Source organism: Sinocyclocheilus anshuiensis, unplaced genomic scaffold (genome assembly GCF_001515605.1).
Source record: "Sinocyclocheilus anshuiensis isolate Anshui unplaced genomic scaffold, SAMN03320099.WGS_v1.1 scaffold1581, whole genome shotgun sequence".
NCBI lineage: Eukaryota > Metazoa > Chordata > Actinopteri > Cypriniformes > Cyprinidae > Sinocyclocheilus > Sinocyclocheilus anshuiensis.
Window position 1 is genome coordinate 122,328 of NW_015540988.1, and position 16,455 is coordinate 138,782.

Here is a 16,455-nt window from a genome sequence, read left to right on the forward strand (position 1 = left end):
TTTTCTATTATACAGTTAATATAAAGTGGTATTAAACATTAAAATAATATTATACTGTATAATTTTTCCTACTTTTCTACTATGGACAATAGCAGTAATAAATAATAATAATGAGTAGATGTGTCATGGTAGTTTATGCCACAAAAAATGTTGTATGGAGTGTATTGAATGGAAATATTTCAAGTGAATAGCCGAACTGAACAGGTCATATAACATAGGAATCCATTGAAAAGCAGGGCTTCACCATTGGCTTTTGGGATTTTTCAGTTTTGTACATGATTTCCCTCCTTCTGGGAACAGCAGATATATGTGTAAATGATCATTTTGAGGGAAAGAGGAGCAACGGTTGCAGAACAGCAGTAGTTTTTGCTTTGATCTTTGGAGATCATTACATTTTCAATCAGCAGGGTAATGTCCAGTTCACATCTGTTTTGTACTCTGTACCATACAAAAATACTAAAGTATACACTCATGTCAGAATCACTTTGTTACAGCTGTGATGTGTTGTGTTAGATAATAGGCCTACTGTAGATCATTTTAAGTGCAAATTATTTAAATGTGCTACAATATCCTGTCAATATGGTTAATTTTTAAACTATTATGAATATGAATTAATTTATATGTCGCACAAGTTGATACATAGATATCAAAATCAGGTTGAGGAATCACACCAGAAGACCACACAAAACAAGGTTTGCGATCTAGGTACACTTTGGCTCATTCTTCACAAATTAAAATGTTTAAGACCGATGAAAATTATTTACAAATATACTGTACATGAACTCAGAATCTTAGCATACATATTAATTGAATAATATATGTGTCTGCTGCAGGAAAGCAGCTCTGATCTGTCTGTCACCAAATTAAAAATGTAGCCTATGTCGTCATTACATGATTGCATGATTTAAAAATTAAATAAGACCTTACAATCAAGAACATCAAACGGTTACATTATACAGTCATTAACACATTAGCCAAACCAAAAATGGACAAAGCTATGATATATAATGAACAATGTAGTACTCCTGTGAGTTTGGGAAATAATGTGAATCATTAGAAAAAACAGAAATGCATTAGACATAACTGGTGGGACAAATGTTTTTAAAATGTAGAGTGGATATGAAGAATGCCCATTCAGGGACATCCCCAGTATTGATGAGTCAATGTTGCAAAAATGATGCAAAATCTGCATTACGTTCCTCATATCCGATTTTACAAACATTTGTCACACCAGTTATATCAAATGCATTTGTTTCATCTGTTGTTTGAAAGTGTTTTCTAATGAAGGCCAAATGGAAACTTAAGGATTTCCCCAAAATTCTCATGCATACACCAGTTTTCACTTTCACTTTCACTTTCAAGGCTTCCCACATCCAGAAGTGCTGAAGCAGGATGGATTATATGAGATGATGCAATCATATTTCTAGCATTGTCAGTAGACTGCACTCTGCCTAGCTGATTGTCTAACATTCTAATTCAGTTTTAATGATTGATAACCCTCTCAAACATTGAAGATTACATTTGCAATAATTTTCTCTAATTCTTTTCCCAGGTCTGATTTGGAGTCCAGATTCAGGGACACAAAGAAAAGGCTGTTGAATTTTACTATTTAAAGCAGGTAGTCATTTTCAAATATGTGTTTTTATTTAGTGCAGGGGTGTCCATTCCTTCTCCTGGAGGGCAACTGTCCTGCAGAGTTTAGCTCCAACCCCAATTAAACACACCTAAACAAGCTAATCAAGGTCTTACTAGGCATACTAGAAACTACCAGGCAGGTGTGTTCAGGCAAGTTGGAGCTAAACTTTGCAGGACAGTCAGTGGCCCTCCAGAACCAAGTTTGGACACCCCTGATTTAGTGTGATTAATAACAATAAACCACTAAATAACACTGTTTTTCTGTCATTCTCTCTTTATAAGTGCAAAAATGTCATTTACATGTGAGCAATTTTATAACGAGGCAATAAGGCCGAATTTGGCTCGTTTTTCATCAATGGTCAAAGTGAGAGATATCTTACCTCACCTGCCATGCCTCACATTCACTGATAGGGTAAGCAGTACTACATTTAACTACAGATAGCATCACAATTATATCTAGATATGCAAAAGTAAAAGACTTATGTAAATTATTTTTTGTTTACTAATTCAATTTGTGTTTTTGCAGGAAGAGGTCGAAGCCAAGAGAGAAATTTCTGGAAACTTCACTGCTATGCAGACACTTCTAGACAATCTACGCAGACGCGAGAAATGGCCTGATGAGTTCATCAATGCACTCCGGAACTGTGAACATAGGGAACTGGCTAATGAGATGAGCGCTACTTATGACAGGATCAGGGGCATCACAAGTAAGAGCTTTCTTGCTTGTGTACAAAACAAATTATGAAAAGGAGGGACGTTATTTTATGAATGCCTTTTTTCTTTATCTATAGATAATGCTGCTCCTGCTGCTCCTACACCCAGACCAGCACCTGCTCCAGCTGCTTCTTCTACTTCATCTGGTTCCACAACAACCACAACCACAGTGACAGTTCATGCAGTCCCAGCAACCACTCCTCCTCTGCTGATTCCACCCTCAGGGGGAGCCCCAGCAAGTTCAACTGCCTCTTCCAACACTGCAGCCCCAGAACCATCTCCTGCTCCTGTTAAACCTCCTACTCCAGTTCCAGCACCTTCTCCTGAACCAGTTTCCCAAGCTGAAGTAGCACCTCCTGTTGTAGCTCCTTCCCAAGCACCTCCCCCTCCTGAAGTCTCAGTTTCTAAAGTGTCTTTACCTGTTCCAACCCTCACTGGGGCAGCTGAGAACAAAACACCTGCTTTAGATAATTCAGATGGCTTGGCTTTAACAGACCGAACCACCATCTCCTCGTCAACTGGTGAAGCTCTCCTCTCCACCTCAAGTGCTCAAGCATCCTCCTCAGACACTTCCACTTCTCAAAGCCAAATAACAAAGCTTTACACCACCTCCCAGACTTCTCCGAAGTCAAAGAAGACCCAGGTGCCAACAGCAGACATAGATATTGACCCTTCTGAGAGACTCCCTGTCCAAGATACTAATCCCCCATTGAGAATGGAAAGGACATTTCAGGAGCCGGAAGAGATCTCTGACCCAACTGCAAATGAGGTAATACTCAACCCAAAGCACTTTACTGTTGTTCTTAGGCAAATCTGTGACGTAGCAAGTTCATTATTAAAAGGATCTGGTCAACTCTATTTCAAATTTTTCCAATGGTTAATATGTTGTTTTCTGTGGCTTAATCTGTTTTCTCTGCAGAGGGTTCAGAGGAACAACACTGTTGGGTTGCCAGTTTTTAATAATGCTCCAACAAATTCTACCACAACAGCTCAGGCAACATCTTCTGCACCTGCTGAGGTGGTTACGCACTCTCCCTCTTCCATCGACCAGGAATGTTTCAGCAAGCCTGAAGTCCTTCAGCATCCAGAACCCCAGCAGAACAGAGCAGAGATTCTTCCTGTCTTTCAAGAGGAGCCTTGCTCGGTGGTTTCAGGTGATTTGGAGATCAGCAATGCAACAGACTCTTCCACAGAACTTGGAGAGTCTACTAGTCTTGCAGACCAGAACTCCGCTCCCTTTGCTTCCCTTGATTCTGCTACTCAGTCCTTTCAAGACCCTCCATACAATGCTGCTCCCTTGACCCGTAACCAGCCTGAGGAGGACCACTATGAATCTTTCTACGGGAGTCATACACCGATAAATGTAATCCAGTTTGCTGAAGAGCCATCTGCTGAAAATATGAATGGTCAGCCACCAAGCATCCTGCAATGTAGCACAGTCATCTCTGAGGACCAGCATACCCTGAACTATGTTGGCACAGAAAGTGCAGTTCATCTTTCTGAGCCATCTGGGCATGACAGCAAGAAGTCAACCACCATCAACGTTCGAGAGGAAGAATCCAGTGCTGCTAGGCCAGAGCAGAGAGGAGAGGGGCGCCCAGAATTATTCAGGATAAACAACTTCCACCTTATTGCTGCTGCAGGGATTGGTCTTTCTGCTGCATTATTGGCCTGGAAGTTCACCCACAAATGAAAATTTTGTCATCATGTACTTACTCTCTTGTTGCATGAAACCCCTATGATTTTTTTTTCAATGAAACACAAAGGGACTTATTAAGTAAAATGTCCAGGCTGCTCTTTTCCATAAATAACAGTGGATAGTAACTGGTGCTGAAGAAAAAGACAAAATGTACAATACAAGTAGTACAATAAAAGGTTTGTGCTATATACTAGGGATGGGCATTCCAAGCAAAAATAATATTCTAAAATTGCTGGGTATTATTCGATTATTATTTGAAAATCACACCCCTCCCCCACCTGCATGCACAAACACCCATAAACGGAGAGAGACGGGATTCACGCTTTCAATCTGTATGATAAACTGTTTAATTCAGAAGATAGGCTACCTTAACTCAAGCCATATAATGATTGTAACGTGCTGAAACATTAATATAATAAACATAAGCGAATGATGGCACTTATTAACATAAGAGTCTGTCGATTAGCATAAATCAACTGCTCATAAGGCTAGGACATTTCCATTTAAAAAGAGGGAACCCCTAAACAGAATAGATACGAGATGGGAGAAAAAATATACATCAGTATCTTCTGTCGCAATTATATCACTGGGTAATTATTCTGTCTATAAACTGCTGGCATCAGAGAGCCGTTATTAATATACGGGGCATTGAAATCGCTTATGAACCGTGTGCTTGTTTTTTACTTTCACTTTCGAGATTCGCGATCACATGTAACGTTACGGAGCAGCACTCGGCAGTACTTACCACACATTTTACAAGATTAGATGTTTGTCCAACATGATCTCTTTCGCCAAACTCTCTAGTGGTTTTATCATGTATTATTTCATGTGTGTACATATAGGCCTATATGTAATCATGGTTTGCCATGTGCCTTACATAGATATGCCTTATACGCCAGGGCCGATAATGAATTTGACTGCCGTTGCATCTGTGAAATCAGTTTCACTAATAAACTGATTGTCATTGAGCTTTAAAGTAATTTGGAGGACCCAGTTTGACTGGTATTACATTGTACAACAATTTGATGTATTGTGAATTGTGGTAAGGTTGCAAGAATACATCCTGTGTGTGACAGACCATGAATATAAGGAGCTGTTGCATAACCTATCGGACATTTATGAAAAATTCATTTGGAACATTACATGGACTGGACAATGGCTCCAACCCTCTCCTTAAGGAACTCTTTCTCCATCACTGTCCCATATTTTCTGGGCAGTTGGACCCCTATAAGAGTTTCAAAGTGTGCACACACAGAACGCTGTCCACTTTTGACAAAAATCAAATGTGTTCTCTTAATGCCTGCTATAAGAGTTACCTATAGTGGAATAACTGTTAAGATAGATTAAAGTAAATGCAAACATAACCAAGTGCCCCATGGCCAAAGATTATATTGTTTATATTGCTGATATGTAAGTGTTGTGTCTGCAGAAGTCTCCAAATCCAGTGCACAACAGTAATACATTGATGTGTAGTTGAAAAAGATTGTACACTGTATTCTAGGTATATTTTTAAGTTCACACATTCTCTGAGAATCAAACTCGTGTTCGTTGGGGTTGCTAGTGGCATTGCTCTATCGTTTGAGCTGCAGAAACAACATGCATGCTATTAGCATCAAGTTATCGGTGTAAGGGTAAACTGCTACATGAACATTGGAAATGACTGAATGAATTACGTGTACACTTTAAATGTAATTCATATGTCATTTTTAATCAGAAACCACTTTATCCACACTTTTTTATGTGAAATGATTGAATCTGATTTTAAATGCACTGTGTTAATGTTACTCCTGATCTTATAAGTATTTTATCTGGTTCTTGTAGGTTTGCTAGATAAGTTACTGTATTTCAGGGGAATATTTGTGCTAAACTTTTTTGCTTTTGTGTACTGCTCAATCTTGATCATGCACAGTCAATAATGATTTCCAGAATTGTTTCTGAAATAAAATGTCCTACCTTGAGTCTTTCTGGTCAGTCAGAGCATAAAAGGCGGTAAAGATTGTGAACAAATGATGCCTGTAGTGCTGTTATGTGAAGCGCGCCATCTACTGTTGAAGAAGACAACGTATGAACCGAACTGACAATCTGATTGGCTCGTTGCGATTTCAGTGGACAGGAGAAGAGCATTCATTGGTAATTCGAGTAACTGTGCTGGTGTTGTAAACACGGCGACGTAAACATTTTCTGTGGAGATGTGAATGACAATATGAAATACAGACAATGCATTTATATATGTTAACTGTGATTTTTCTGCTTCATCGATGTAGAGTTTTTTGGTAAAAGACATAATGGAGGTGAATGGCTTCCACTGTGACGGCGAGGGATGTGCGGAGGAGCAAGAGGAAGAACCGACAGCGCTCAGGCTGCCTCGATCAAAGACGGAAACGTCATGTAGCATAATTGCTACACCGGGTGCAGACAGCGCAGCGGCCGGCGGCAGTGCACTCCGAGAGCAGCGGGTGTCAAAATCGACACCGGCGATGCTGAGGCTCGATTCGCTGAAAAAGAACAGGCCGCGTAGGTGAACCATCTTGTTATAGCGCTAGGTAACAGGGTTAACGGAGCTGATGCCACAGTGAAATCAGTGATAAAATGTCAGATATAACGTTATATAAATTAAACCAACAGTCATACGTTTTATAGCAATTTTTGTCCCATTTTTTGCGCTCGCGGTTGGCATCATACTATTGACTAATATGCAAAACATAATATACACTATACACTTAAATGTTTAGACGATAGATAACATTTAGCATTAAACATAATACAATTCATATATTTACTTATGGTATAGCAGTAATACTAAAGCCTAATTTACAGATGATGAATTTAATAAGCACTTAAGATTTTCTTCAGGAATCTTATATATCAAAAGGCGACCCAGCACTGTACAATGGTACAGAGTAATAACGTTTTATAACCAAAAATGTAATACTTAAGTGTGTGACACATTTTATTTTTACAAATTTTGTCGTGTTGACTTATTCTTCAAACGCAACCATTTGCGAAGTCATGGCCTAATGGTTAGAGAGTCGGACTCATAACCCAAAGGTTGCGGGTTCGAGTCTCGTACCGGCAGGGATTGTAGGAAGGCACCGAACCCCCAACTGCTCCGCGGGCGCCGCAGCATAAATGGCTGCCCACTGCTCCGGGTGTGTGTTCACGGTGTGTGTGTGTGTTCACTGCTGTGTGTGTGCACTAAGGATGGGTTAAATGCAGAGCACTAATTCCGAGTATGGGTTACCATACTTGGCCACATGTCACGTCACTCACTCACTTATTCAATCATGCTAACGTTACTCAAGTTATTGTGCAAGGAACAAATATTTATTTTTGATTAATGAGAAATGTTTTTCTCGAAATTACTTAAAACACTATTGTGTATTTGAATTAACTCTGTTACCTTTTATTTTTTAATGTATTATACATTTTGTCCCATTTTACTTACAGGGCTGAAAATGTGCCAACCTCAATGAAAATTACAGAAAATAAAACGGCTCATATGTAGTTAACAGTGAACTTTTTCCTAAAAAAGTGAAATGAGCTTACTCACAGAAAATGTTTAGAAAATGCACAAAGTATTGAAGTCACTTCACTATTATTGGTCCCCAGCTTTCCCATGGTTTGGCATGGACATTGGTGGCACATTGGTGAAGCTGGTCTACTTTGAGCCCAAAGACATTACAGCAGAAGAAGAACAGGAGGAGGTGGATAGTCTGAAAAGCATCCGCCGCTTCCTCACCTCACACACCGCCTATGGCAAAACAGGTATACGAGATGTTCACCTGGAGCTCTCTGACCTCACACTTTGGGGCCGCAAGGGCAACCTGCACTTCATCCGCTTTCCCACGCACGAGCTGCCTGCCTTCCTGCAGATGGGCCGAGACAAGCATTTCTCCAGTCTGCACACAACCCTCTGTGCCACTGGAGGTGGTGCATTTAAATATGAAGATGGCTTCCGTACGGTGTGTCCAAGCTCACATTGCTGCAATTATATATATTATTTTATGTGATCTGTTTAAAGGAATAGATAGACCAAAAATGAAATGATGGCCTCAATCTGATCAAGATGTAGATGAGTTTGTTTCTTCATCGGAACAGATTTGGAGAAATTTTGCATTACATCACTTGCTCACCAATGGATCCTCTGCAGTGAATGGGTGCCATGAGAATGAGAGTCCAGACAGCTGATAAAAACATCCACAAGTAATCCACACGACTTTAGCCCATCAATTAACATCTTGTGAAGTGAAAATCCATCATTAAGATGTTTTAATTTTATAACACTTAACAACCAAACTAAAATACGATTCCATAATCCAGAATTATGATGTTTTTATCAGCTGTTTGGACTCTTATTCTTACGGCACCCAGGATCCAATGGTGAGCAAGTGATGTAATGGTACATTTCTCCACATCTGTACCTATTTAAGAAACTCATCTACATCTTAAATGGTCTGAAGGTGATTTTTGGTGAACTATTCTTTTAACTAATTGGTTCTCTATGCTGTCTTTCCTCTCTTAGATGGCCAATCTGCAGCTGTTGAAGCTGGATGAGCTTGAATGCCTGATAAAGGGGGTTCTGTACATTGACTCAGTGGTCTCAAGTGGTCCACCTGAATGTTACTATTTTGAACATCCAACAGACCCTGAGCGCTGCGAGCAGAAGGCATACAACCTGGAGAACCCCTATCCTCTGCTGCTTGTCAACATCGGCTCTGGTGTCAGCATACTGGCTGTATACTCCAAAGACAGCTACAAGCGTGTTACTGGAACCAGGTTGGTCATGACTTAATAATATTGCAACAGTTTAACAAAATAAATGGGCATTTTACTGTAAAGCTATAGTAATATTTTCTGTCTCCCCTTTAGTCTTGGTGGTGGTACATTCCTTGGGCTTTGTTGCCTGTTGACTGGATGCTCCACCTTTGAGGAGGCATTGGCAATGGCCACAGAAGGGGAAAGTACACGTGTAGATAAACTAGTCAAGGACATCTATGGTGGCGACTATGAACGATTTGGCTTGCCAGGATGGGCTGTTGCCTCCAGGTACAGGCATATACACTAGCTTGAAAATTTTGGGTCTTTTTTAATGTTCTTAAATCAATCCAAATGAATTTAGGATTCTTTGATGAACAGAATAGAAAACTTTTGTATCATCACAGATGTTTTTTCGGATACTTTTGATTAATTTAATGCATCCTTGATGATTAAAATTGTTAATTTTTTTTTACTTCTAACCCCAAATTATATCTAAACAATTACATTGTTATTCCTTATATGACACTGTTATCATTTTAAAATGGTTCTGTAATGACACTGATAATAGACGTGAATCAGTTTAATCAATATAATGTATGTGTATTTTCTTTTGTAGCTTTGGGAGCATGATGTGCAAGGAGAAGAGAGACTCGGTCTCCAAGGAGGATCTGGCTAGAGCAACACTTGTCACCATCACCAACAACATTGGCTCAATCACGCGCATGTGTGCACTTAACGAGGTACACGTGCACATCCACACTTTAAATCACCAGTATGTTGTCCTTGCCCTTGTCTGTCAGCCTCTTTACGGTGCTGCCTTGTGGAATCTGGATCAAGCAGCATTGTACAGGGCTATGAGAGACCAGGCGCCAATCAGCTCCTTGGAAACTCCTCTTAAAAGAATGACATTTTCAGAATCAATGCTCATTATGAGTTTCTTCCATTTAGAACATTGAAAGAGTGGTATTTGTTGGGAACTTTCTGCGAGTGAACACATTATCCATGAAGCTGCTCGCTTATGCTTTGGACTACTGGAGCAAAGGACAACTCAAAGCCCTGTTCCTGCGACATGAGGTGTGTGTGAGTCTTTGTAATTCCTCCAAAGCTAAACAATATCTGAACAAATCACTTCAAGTCATTTTATTTGTGTTTTTCAGGGTTATTTTGGTGCGGTTGGTGCACTTTTGGAGTTACCAAACCCATCCTGATCTGCTACTCAATCTTAGTTCACAGCTTTTACCAAAAGACAGAAATATTTATGCAAACAGACCAAAATTGCCTTCAAATATCAGACCATGCCCTCAACTATGCAGACCAAGCTCTGACATCTTATTAATACCAAAACTATTACTATAATAACATCTCTTAAAAATATGCTATACAGTCAGGTTAAACAATCAGAATTAACTACATCATGCCTATACTAGTTTAAGGAATTACTGCAAACATCAGAACTGTTTAGAGCCTTTAACTTTTGAAAACAGTCAACCACTTGATATGAGAATAAGCCAGCAAGATCTGATACTATACATAGCTTAAATCACAACCACGTGATTAGACATCATTTATAATGTGTCAGCTGTCATCTTATACTGTACTATCATTACTGGTTATGAACTGATATTGCATCAAGCAGAAGAACAGTGACTGAAACTTGTATTGTTTATGGTTGCTAGTGACAGTAATCATTATGGTACATTGCACTATTTTTGGGGCACAGACATCATTTACTCAAAAGCAAGCTGATCAGTCAAGCACTTTGCTCATTTTGCTCTCTTGTATATGTAACTGATGCAACATAAATGCGAAATTACTTAATATATTTTTTGTTGTAGATGTCGCAGTGAGTTCAGAATCAGAATTTCATAAATGTTATGTAGCTCATATTATGTTTGTAAAGAAACAGTGGTGTTTTGACAATTATTGCATAACGGTGTGAGAGAGAGAAAGGGACCAGGCAAAACTTTGACCTATTTTCAGGGAGGGGAACAAAAACTTTTACACTATGGATAAATCTCCTCCTCAAACCTGAGAACTGTTTTTTCTTCTTCTTTGGAATAACTTTGGTGTCCCTGTTGCATAAACCAACACTGAAACAACATGTGTTCTGTTGCCTTCTCTTTATAGTCTGTGTACCTTACTTGCTCATTGCTCAAGTCAGTATAAATAATCAGTTTGTTCCTACACCAGCAAATAAGAAGTGCCTTGCGTTTTGTTTTTAAAACATGGAAAACAAGTATTGTTCTTCAACAAAAGCGCCTTTGTAATAAAATATATAAATCACTATAAAAAGCCTTCTTCGTGCTTTCGACATGCAGAAACAATGACTTGATTCATTAAAATCTGATATTTTAACAGTGGCACGTTATTTTTTTATTTACATATTCCAGCAAATTTCACGAAGCTCAGAATCCCCCAGCATGTCTTTTTACAAACGTAGTACGTGCCTGAGCAGAAGAAAGTTCCGTTATGCAAGTAGGAAAATCTTTTCCTGAACTGTGAAAGGGCTATGTGTTTTTCCTAAAATAAATCCTGCCCCTTTTCATTCGTGTGAAGTCGTCCACGAATCAGCTCCACCTCTCCCTGTGCCCCGTCTCCCATCGCTCTCTCTCCCACCCGCACGACTGTCTAGCTGGCAATTCACTGCCGTTACAGCCCGTTATCTCTGCTGCTCATTAGACGCTTTTCTTTGCTTCGTACAAGGTCTGGGTTCTGCAGCAGGTACTCAAGTCTTTTCTGAATGCTTTTCTGGTTCTGTGCATAAATATAAACTGCATGAAACTGTGTGCCAAGACTGTGGAGAGACCGCTTAACTTGAGGTAAGGGGGGGAAATTATGATTTTTATTCCTCTGAGTATATTATTGAATAGTTTGATCTTTTTCGCAAAAGTGTCATAAATATTGTTGAATAGAGTAACGTTAACGGTATTTACTTGCACAGATATGATCTGAGATAAAGCAGCTGGACGCCAAGGAGCCTACACTTCCTCTATCACGTCCCTTTATTCCTCTCAGTTTTACAGTGAAGCTAATAAATGATGTCAAAGCATTTGCAACAGTTTTATGTTTTAAATAACACTGACATCATTATTAAAACACTATTAGAGTTTTGTCGGAAGTTCCTTGTTCTCCTCCCCAACAGCAGTCTTCAACTCTCCAGAGAAGCTAATACATAAGTAAATAAACATCGGTTTGCATTTTGCCCTTACATGTTTATTAACCTGATGTTTGATAGTGAATTTACCTTGTGGGGTCCAGACCTGTCTGTGTCTCGCCGTTACCTCAGCATTTCTTTTGCCTGTTTATAGGCATTTCAAAGCATGACATAGTTTAGCGATGATGTGAGTTATGGTTTTTATCATGTATTTTATGCCGTTAGTTTGATTTAGTTATATTTACCGTGGAAATACCATGTGCTGGTGAATCATGTGCCCCTGAGCTACTGGAGATCTGTTTTCAATTGCGCGCCAGTCTCTTTACTCCCTTGTATAATTGGATCCATCCAGGAAAAGTTATTGATCTATTCAGTTTGACATATTTGACATATTTAAGTTTTACACATGTAACATTATTGAAATTACTTAAAATACTTGTCTTATACAATTAAGCAGATTTAATAGGTATTTAATATGTAATATGCATTAGTTAGTTAGTGTAGCCTACTTTATTAGAAAGGAGACAAAGGAAGTATTGGTCGTGAAGAAAACAAAGTAAAAGGTAAATATCTCTTGGGCATAGAATAGTTATATTTGTCATTTCCAAGCAAGTTGTTTTGTCAAATTATGCATATTTGAGATTCTAGAAAAAAATGTGTATTTAAGATTCTAAAAAAATTCTAGCTATGAATTTCCTATAGGATGAAAAAGGAGCCATTTTATCCCAAAATTTAAATTCCATCACCTCATTTCCACAATACAATACATAATTAAAGTCATAAAATGAAAGAATTATTTTGGGATACATGTATTCCCAGTGTGGGACATTGTTAATAGAAAAATTAAGTAAACTAACAAACAAGAAAACTGTGTTCTCAAAGAGTTTATTTTTTTAAAGTCTACTGGACCAAAAGTGGCCATATTTAAAGGGAATATTCATGAATCACCCTGATATGAATGTAAAGGCCGACATTTTTACCTGGATTAAAAAGATTGTATTATGACTTGATATTCAAATGAAGGCAATTCAAAGATCCAGTCCAGTCCACGAACTGACAGTATAGAAGGCCATGTGTTTGGGTAAGGGTCTGTACTCGCTCATAGCCAGTGGAGAGGGTGCTCAAGACTTACATTCCTCTGTGACCCACAGGCACCAGAGTGACTTGTCTGTTAAGCTGTTGTTATATTAGTGAAATCCCATCACCGCACCAGTGAGGGGCAGTTATATCATCAACACAATTATCTGTGCAATGCCATACTATATACAAAGGGTTTAAACACTTCTGTCTACAAACATTATGAGTTGAACCTCATGTCAATCAAACATAAAGTCAGCGGGTGGCTCAGTAAAATGTTTTACTGCTTCCTCTAAAGTCAATATGCCAGCTATTGCAGGATGGCTACAGCTCATGCTGTTCAAAATATCAAAATAGGTTCATGCGCATGAAAGTATTGAGTTTAGATATATATGTTTATGTGATGGATGAGATGTCTGTGTCAAATGCAGTTATTGTTAGTTTTTCCTACTCACTCATTCTATAACAGTGGGTCCCCCAGTGTGTGTTGGATACATGCACAGACATTTAATCTGTGGGTGAATAATCTCAAGAAAACATATCCGAGACACATTTTTTTCTGAAATCAATAGAAAAGGTACATATTTTTTTTTTTATAAAGAAAACTATTAAAGCTTATTTCTAGGACCATTCAGATGTTTTGGATTATTTGTATAACATGATAATCATTACCGTAATGCTTCTGAATGCTTTTTTTTTTTTTTGTAATAACCAATATTCATGATGGTGATTCTAATTATTAGATTCTTGTTACTGTACACTGCAAAACATGCTTTTTTCAAAGTTCTAAATAAATATTACTGGAGTACATTTTACAAGAAAATACTGTTTTAATTATGTATTTGTGAAATTTTATAGCAACAAAGTACATTTCTTTTAGTGCAGTATTTTATTTTTTTTTGCATTACGGTAATGATAAAGTTGTTTTTTGCATTACGGTAATGAGAAGTGGTGATGGGGGTTAGTCACCTTGCTTAAAAATGATGTCACATGGCAGAAAATCTTCATGGTCCTAAAAATAGGCTTAATAGTCCTTAACCAGTATACACATTTGGGGTGAAATTTGACCAGAAGTAAAATTACAGTAAATGCCTCTTGTGAACAGAATAGTTTTAGTTGCACGTCATTTCCAATCAATTTGTCATTTAATGATGTCCAATTGTTGGAAATTCAAGAAAACATGTCCAAGACACATTTTGCTTTTTTTTGTGACATGATCATTACCATAATGCTTCTGAACATTTTACTTTTAGAGGGTTTTTTGGAGAATAGTTATTTACTGTAAACCGTAAAAAATGTTTTTTTAAGTTGTAAAAAAAAAGATAACTGCAGTATGTATTATTATTTCAGTCTTTCTGCTTCAAAATTAAACATTTAATCCAATGTGCATTACTTTGTAATTATTTGCTACATTTACTAGTAAAAAAGAAGTCCTACTCATTTGTTTTAGTGTACAGTCATTTTTTTACAGTGCAGTAATGACAAATTACATTTTTGCATTACGGTAATGAGAACTAGGGGTAGGAGTGTGCTTAACATGTTCTGTGTGAACACATGATAGTGCTCAAATCAAAACATACTGACATTCACACAACAGTAACCACATGTTTTTCAGTATTTTTCAAACCTTCCCCTCTTTGTTTCTGTTCCCTGCCGCAGAGCCGCACATGGAGCTGTGTCAGTGGTGGCGACACATTGTTGTCTTCCTACTTCATGCTTGGATTCCATCATGCTTTGCCCAAACCACACCGCCAGTGCGCTCGAGCCCCACACCGACCCCTCAGACAGCAGAAGGCCCGGAGACTCTGAAGTTCCGTCTGTCTGGCTTCCCCAGGAAACACAACGAGGGCCGAATTGAAGTGTTTTATAAAGGCGAATGGGGAACCATCTGTGATGATGACTTCTCACTGGCCAATGCCCATGTCCTCTGTCGCCAGCTGGGCTTCGTGTCTGCCACGGGCTGGACTCACAGCGCCAAGTATGGCAAGGGCACAGGTAACGTTCCTGCACGCATTCGCACACTCAATCAGAGCAGATATAAAGCAGTTTCTGTATGTGCTCAGAGAGTTTGTGTCTGTTGCAGGTAAGATTTGGCTTGACAATGTGCAGTGCAGTGGCAGTGAGAGGAGCGTGTCAGTGTGTAAATCTCGTGGCTGGGGTAACAGTGACTGCACTCATGATGAGGACGCTGGAGTGATCTGTAAAGATGAGAGACTGCTGGGATACGTGGACTCCAATGTTATAGAGGTAAAGGACCCTACACAGACACAATTAAAATGAAAAATTCAAATCTAACTGCCGTTGACAGAAAATATGAGAGAAAATATTTTACAAAATGTATTTTAACTGTACTTAATATATTTTTGTCTATTTCTAAATTTATTTAAATTTTTCTTTTGTTTGGCCAGTGTTGTCTATAGCTTCTTTGCTAGTTTACCTTTACTACTACCACTTTGTAACAATATTATTATTAAGTGTTATACAAATATATTTCAATTTAATTTAAAATAAGTTTCTCTTATATTGTACAGTAAGTATTGTTTAGTGCAAATAAGTGGATTAATCACAGAAACCTGTGTGCCTAACATTGTTAATATATTCATGGCCCTAACTCAGATAGTACAAAAAAGAAATGTTGCTAATTTAACACCTAGTAAATATTTTCCAAAAAATAATTTAAAAACAACATGTTGTCTTTATAATAGAATACTTGTATTTCTAAGTGTGGGAAATGGAGTTAAATACAATAACTTTTAACACAGTGGTATTTTAGCATACTTTTAATATTATTGTAGTTTTTTATTAATATTTTTAATTATGTTCTTTTTTCAGTTTTCATTTTAGTTAAATTTTTTAGTAATTTTATTATTTGTTATGGAATTTTTTTATTTTGTGATTTTTATTACCTTTTTTAAAATATTACTCTTAAGTGTAATTTAGTTTTAGTCCAGTTAATTTTTAGTTATTTCTAGTTGTCCAGTAAACTTAAACTAAGTTAGTTTGACAAGGCAACATTACAAATTTTTTAGTTTAGTTTAAAGGGGTCATATGATGCGATTTCAATTTTTCCTTTCTCTTTGGAGTGTTACAAGCTCTTGGTGCATAAAGAAGATCTGTAAAGTTGCAAAGACTAAAGTCTCAAATCCAAAGAGATATTCTTTATAAAACTTAAGAGTCAACCACGCCTACCTAAAACGGCTCGTTCTAACACGCCCCCACATGTCTACGTCACGATGTGGGAAGATTTGCATAACACCGCCCAAATGTTCACGTAAAGAAAGAAGGCGTAACTTTGATTCTCGCTGTAGTATTGTTGCTGCTGCAATGTCGTGAAGACGCTGTGTGCTTCATTGTGAAATCGAAACTACTTTGTTTGGCCTTCCAAAAGAGGACGATATCCGCTTCGTCATGCCTAGAG

General features: G+C 38.0%; 3 protein-coding genes across 7 annotated transcripts in view; all 3 read left to right on the forward strand.

Annotated features, from left to right (window-relative positions):
- Positions 1–4,816, forward strand: part of LOC107690146 (flocculation protein FLO11-like) — a 6,644-nt gene extending 1,828 nt beyond the window's left edge. The window contains exons 2-6 of the mRNA XM_016488380.1: positions 1,553–1,618; positions 1,917–2,047; positions 2,162–2,342; positions 2,427–3,118; positions 3,269–4,816. Of these exons, the coding sequence (XP_016343866.1) occupies positions 1,925–2,047; positions 2,162–2,342; positions 2,427–3,118; positions 3,269–4,042 (1,770 nt within the window). The 5' untranslated portion in view covers positions 1,553–1,618; positions 1,917–1,924 and the 3' untranslated portion in view covers positions 4,043–4,816. The remainder of the gene's footprint in view (positions 1–1,552; positions 1,619–1,916; positions 2,048–2,161; positions 2,343–2,426; positions 3,119–3,268) is intronic.
- Positions 4,817–6,108: 1,292 nt separating this feature from the next.
- LOC107690147 (pantothenate kinase 3-like) lies at positions 6,109–11,061 on the forward strand. Of its 2 annotated transcripts, none has more exons than XM_016488381.1 (8): positions 6,109–6,178; positions 6,313–6,562; positions 7,658–8,010; positions 8,571–8,824; positions 8,918–9,094; positions 9,423–9,546; positions 9,755–9,880; positions 9,964–11,061. In XM_016488381.1, the coding sequence occupies exons 1-8, from the start codon at positions 6,113–6,115 to the stop codon at positions 10,012–10,014; spliced, it is 1,401 nt and encodes a 466-aa protein (XP_016343867.1). In that variant the 5' UTR covers positions 6,109–6,112; the 3' UTR covers positions 10,015–11,061. The 2 variants fall into 2 exon arrangements, with proteins under 2 accessions (XP_016343867.1, XP_016343868.1); XM_016488382.1 differs by having other exon boundaries at positions 6,114–6,178; positions 6,329–6,562.
- Positions 11,062–11,201: 140 nt separating this feature from the next.
- LOC107690148 (lysyl oxidase homolog 3-like) overlaps positions 11,202–16,455 on the forward strand; it is a 20,738-nt gene continuing 15,484 nt past the window's right edge. For 3 of the 4 annotated variants that reach the window (XM_016488383.1, XM_016488385.1, XM_016488386.1), the window contains exons 1-3: positions 11,202–11,625; positions 14,697–15,032; positions 15,121–15,284. In XM_016488383.1, coding sequence (XP_016343869.1) covers positions 14,705–15,032; positions 15,121–15,284 — 492 coding nt within the window. In that variant the 5' untranslated portion in view covers positions 11,202–11,625; positions 14,697–14,704. The remainder of the gene's footprint in view (positions 11,626–14,696; positions 15,033–15,120; positions 15,285–16,455) is intronic. The other variant, XM_016488384.1, reaches the window with a different exon arrangement.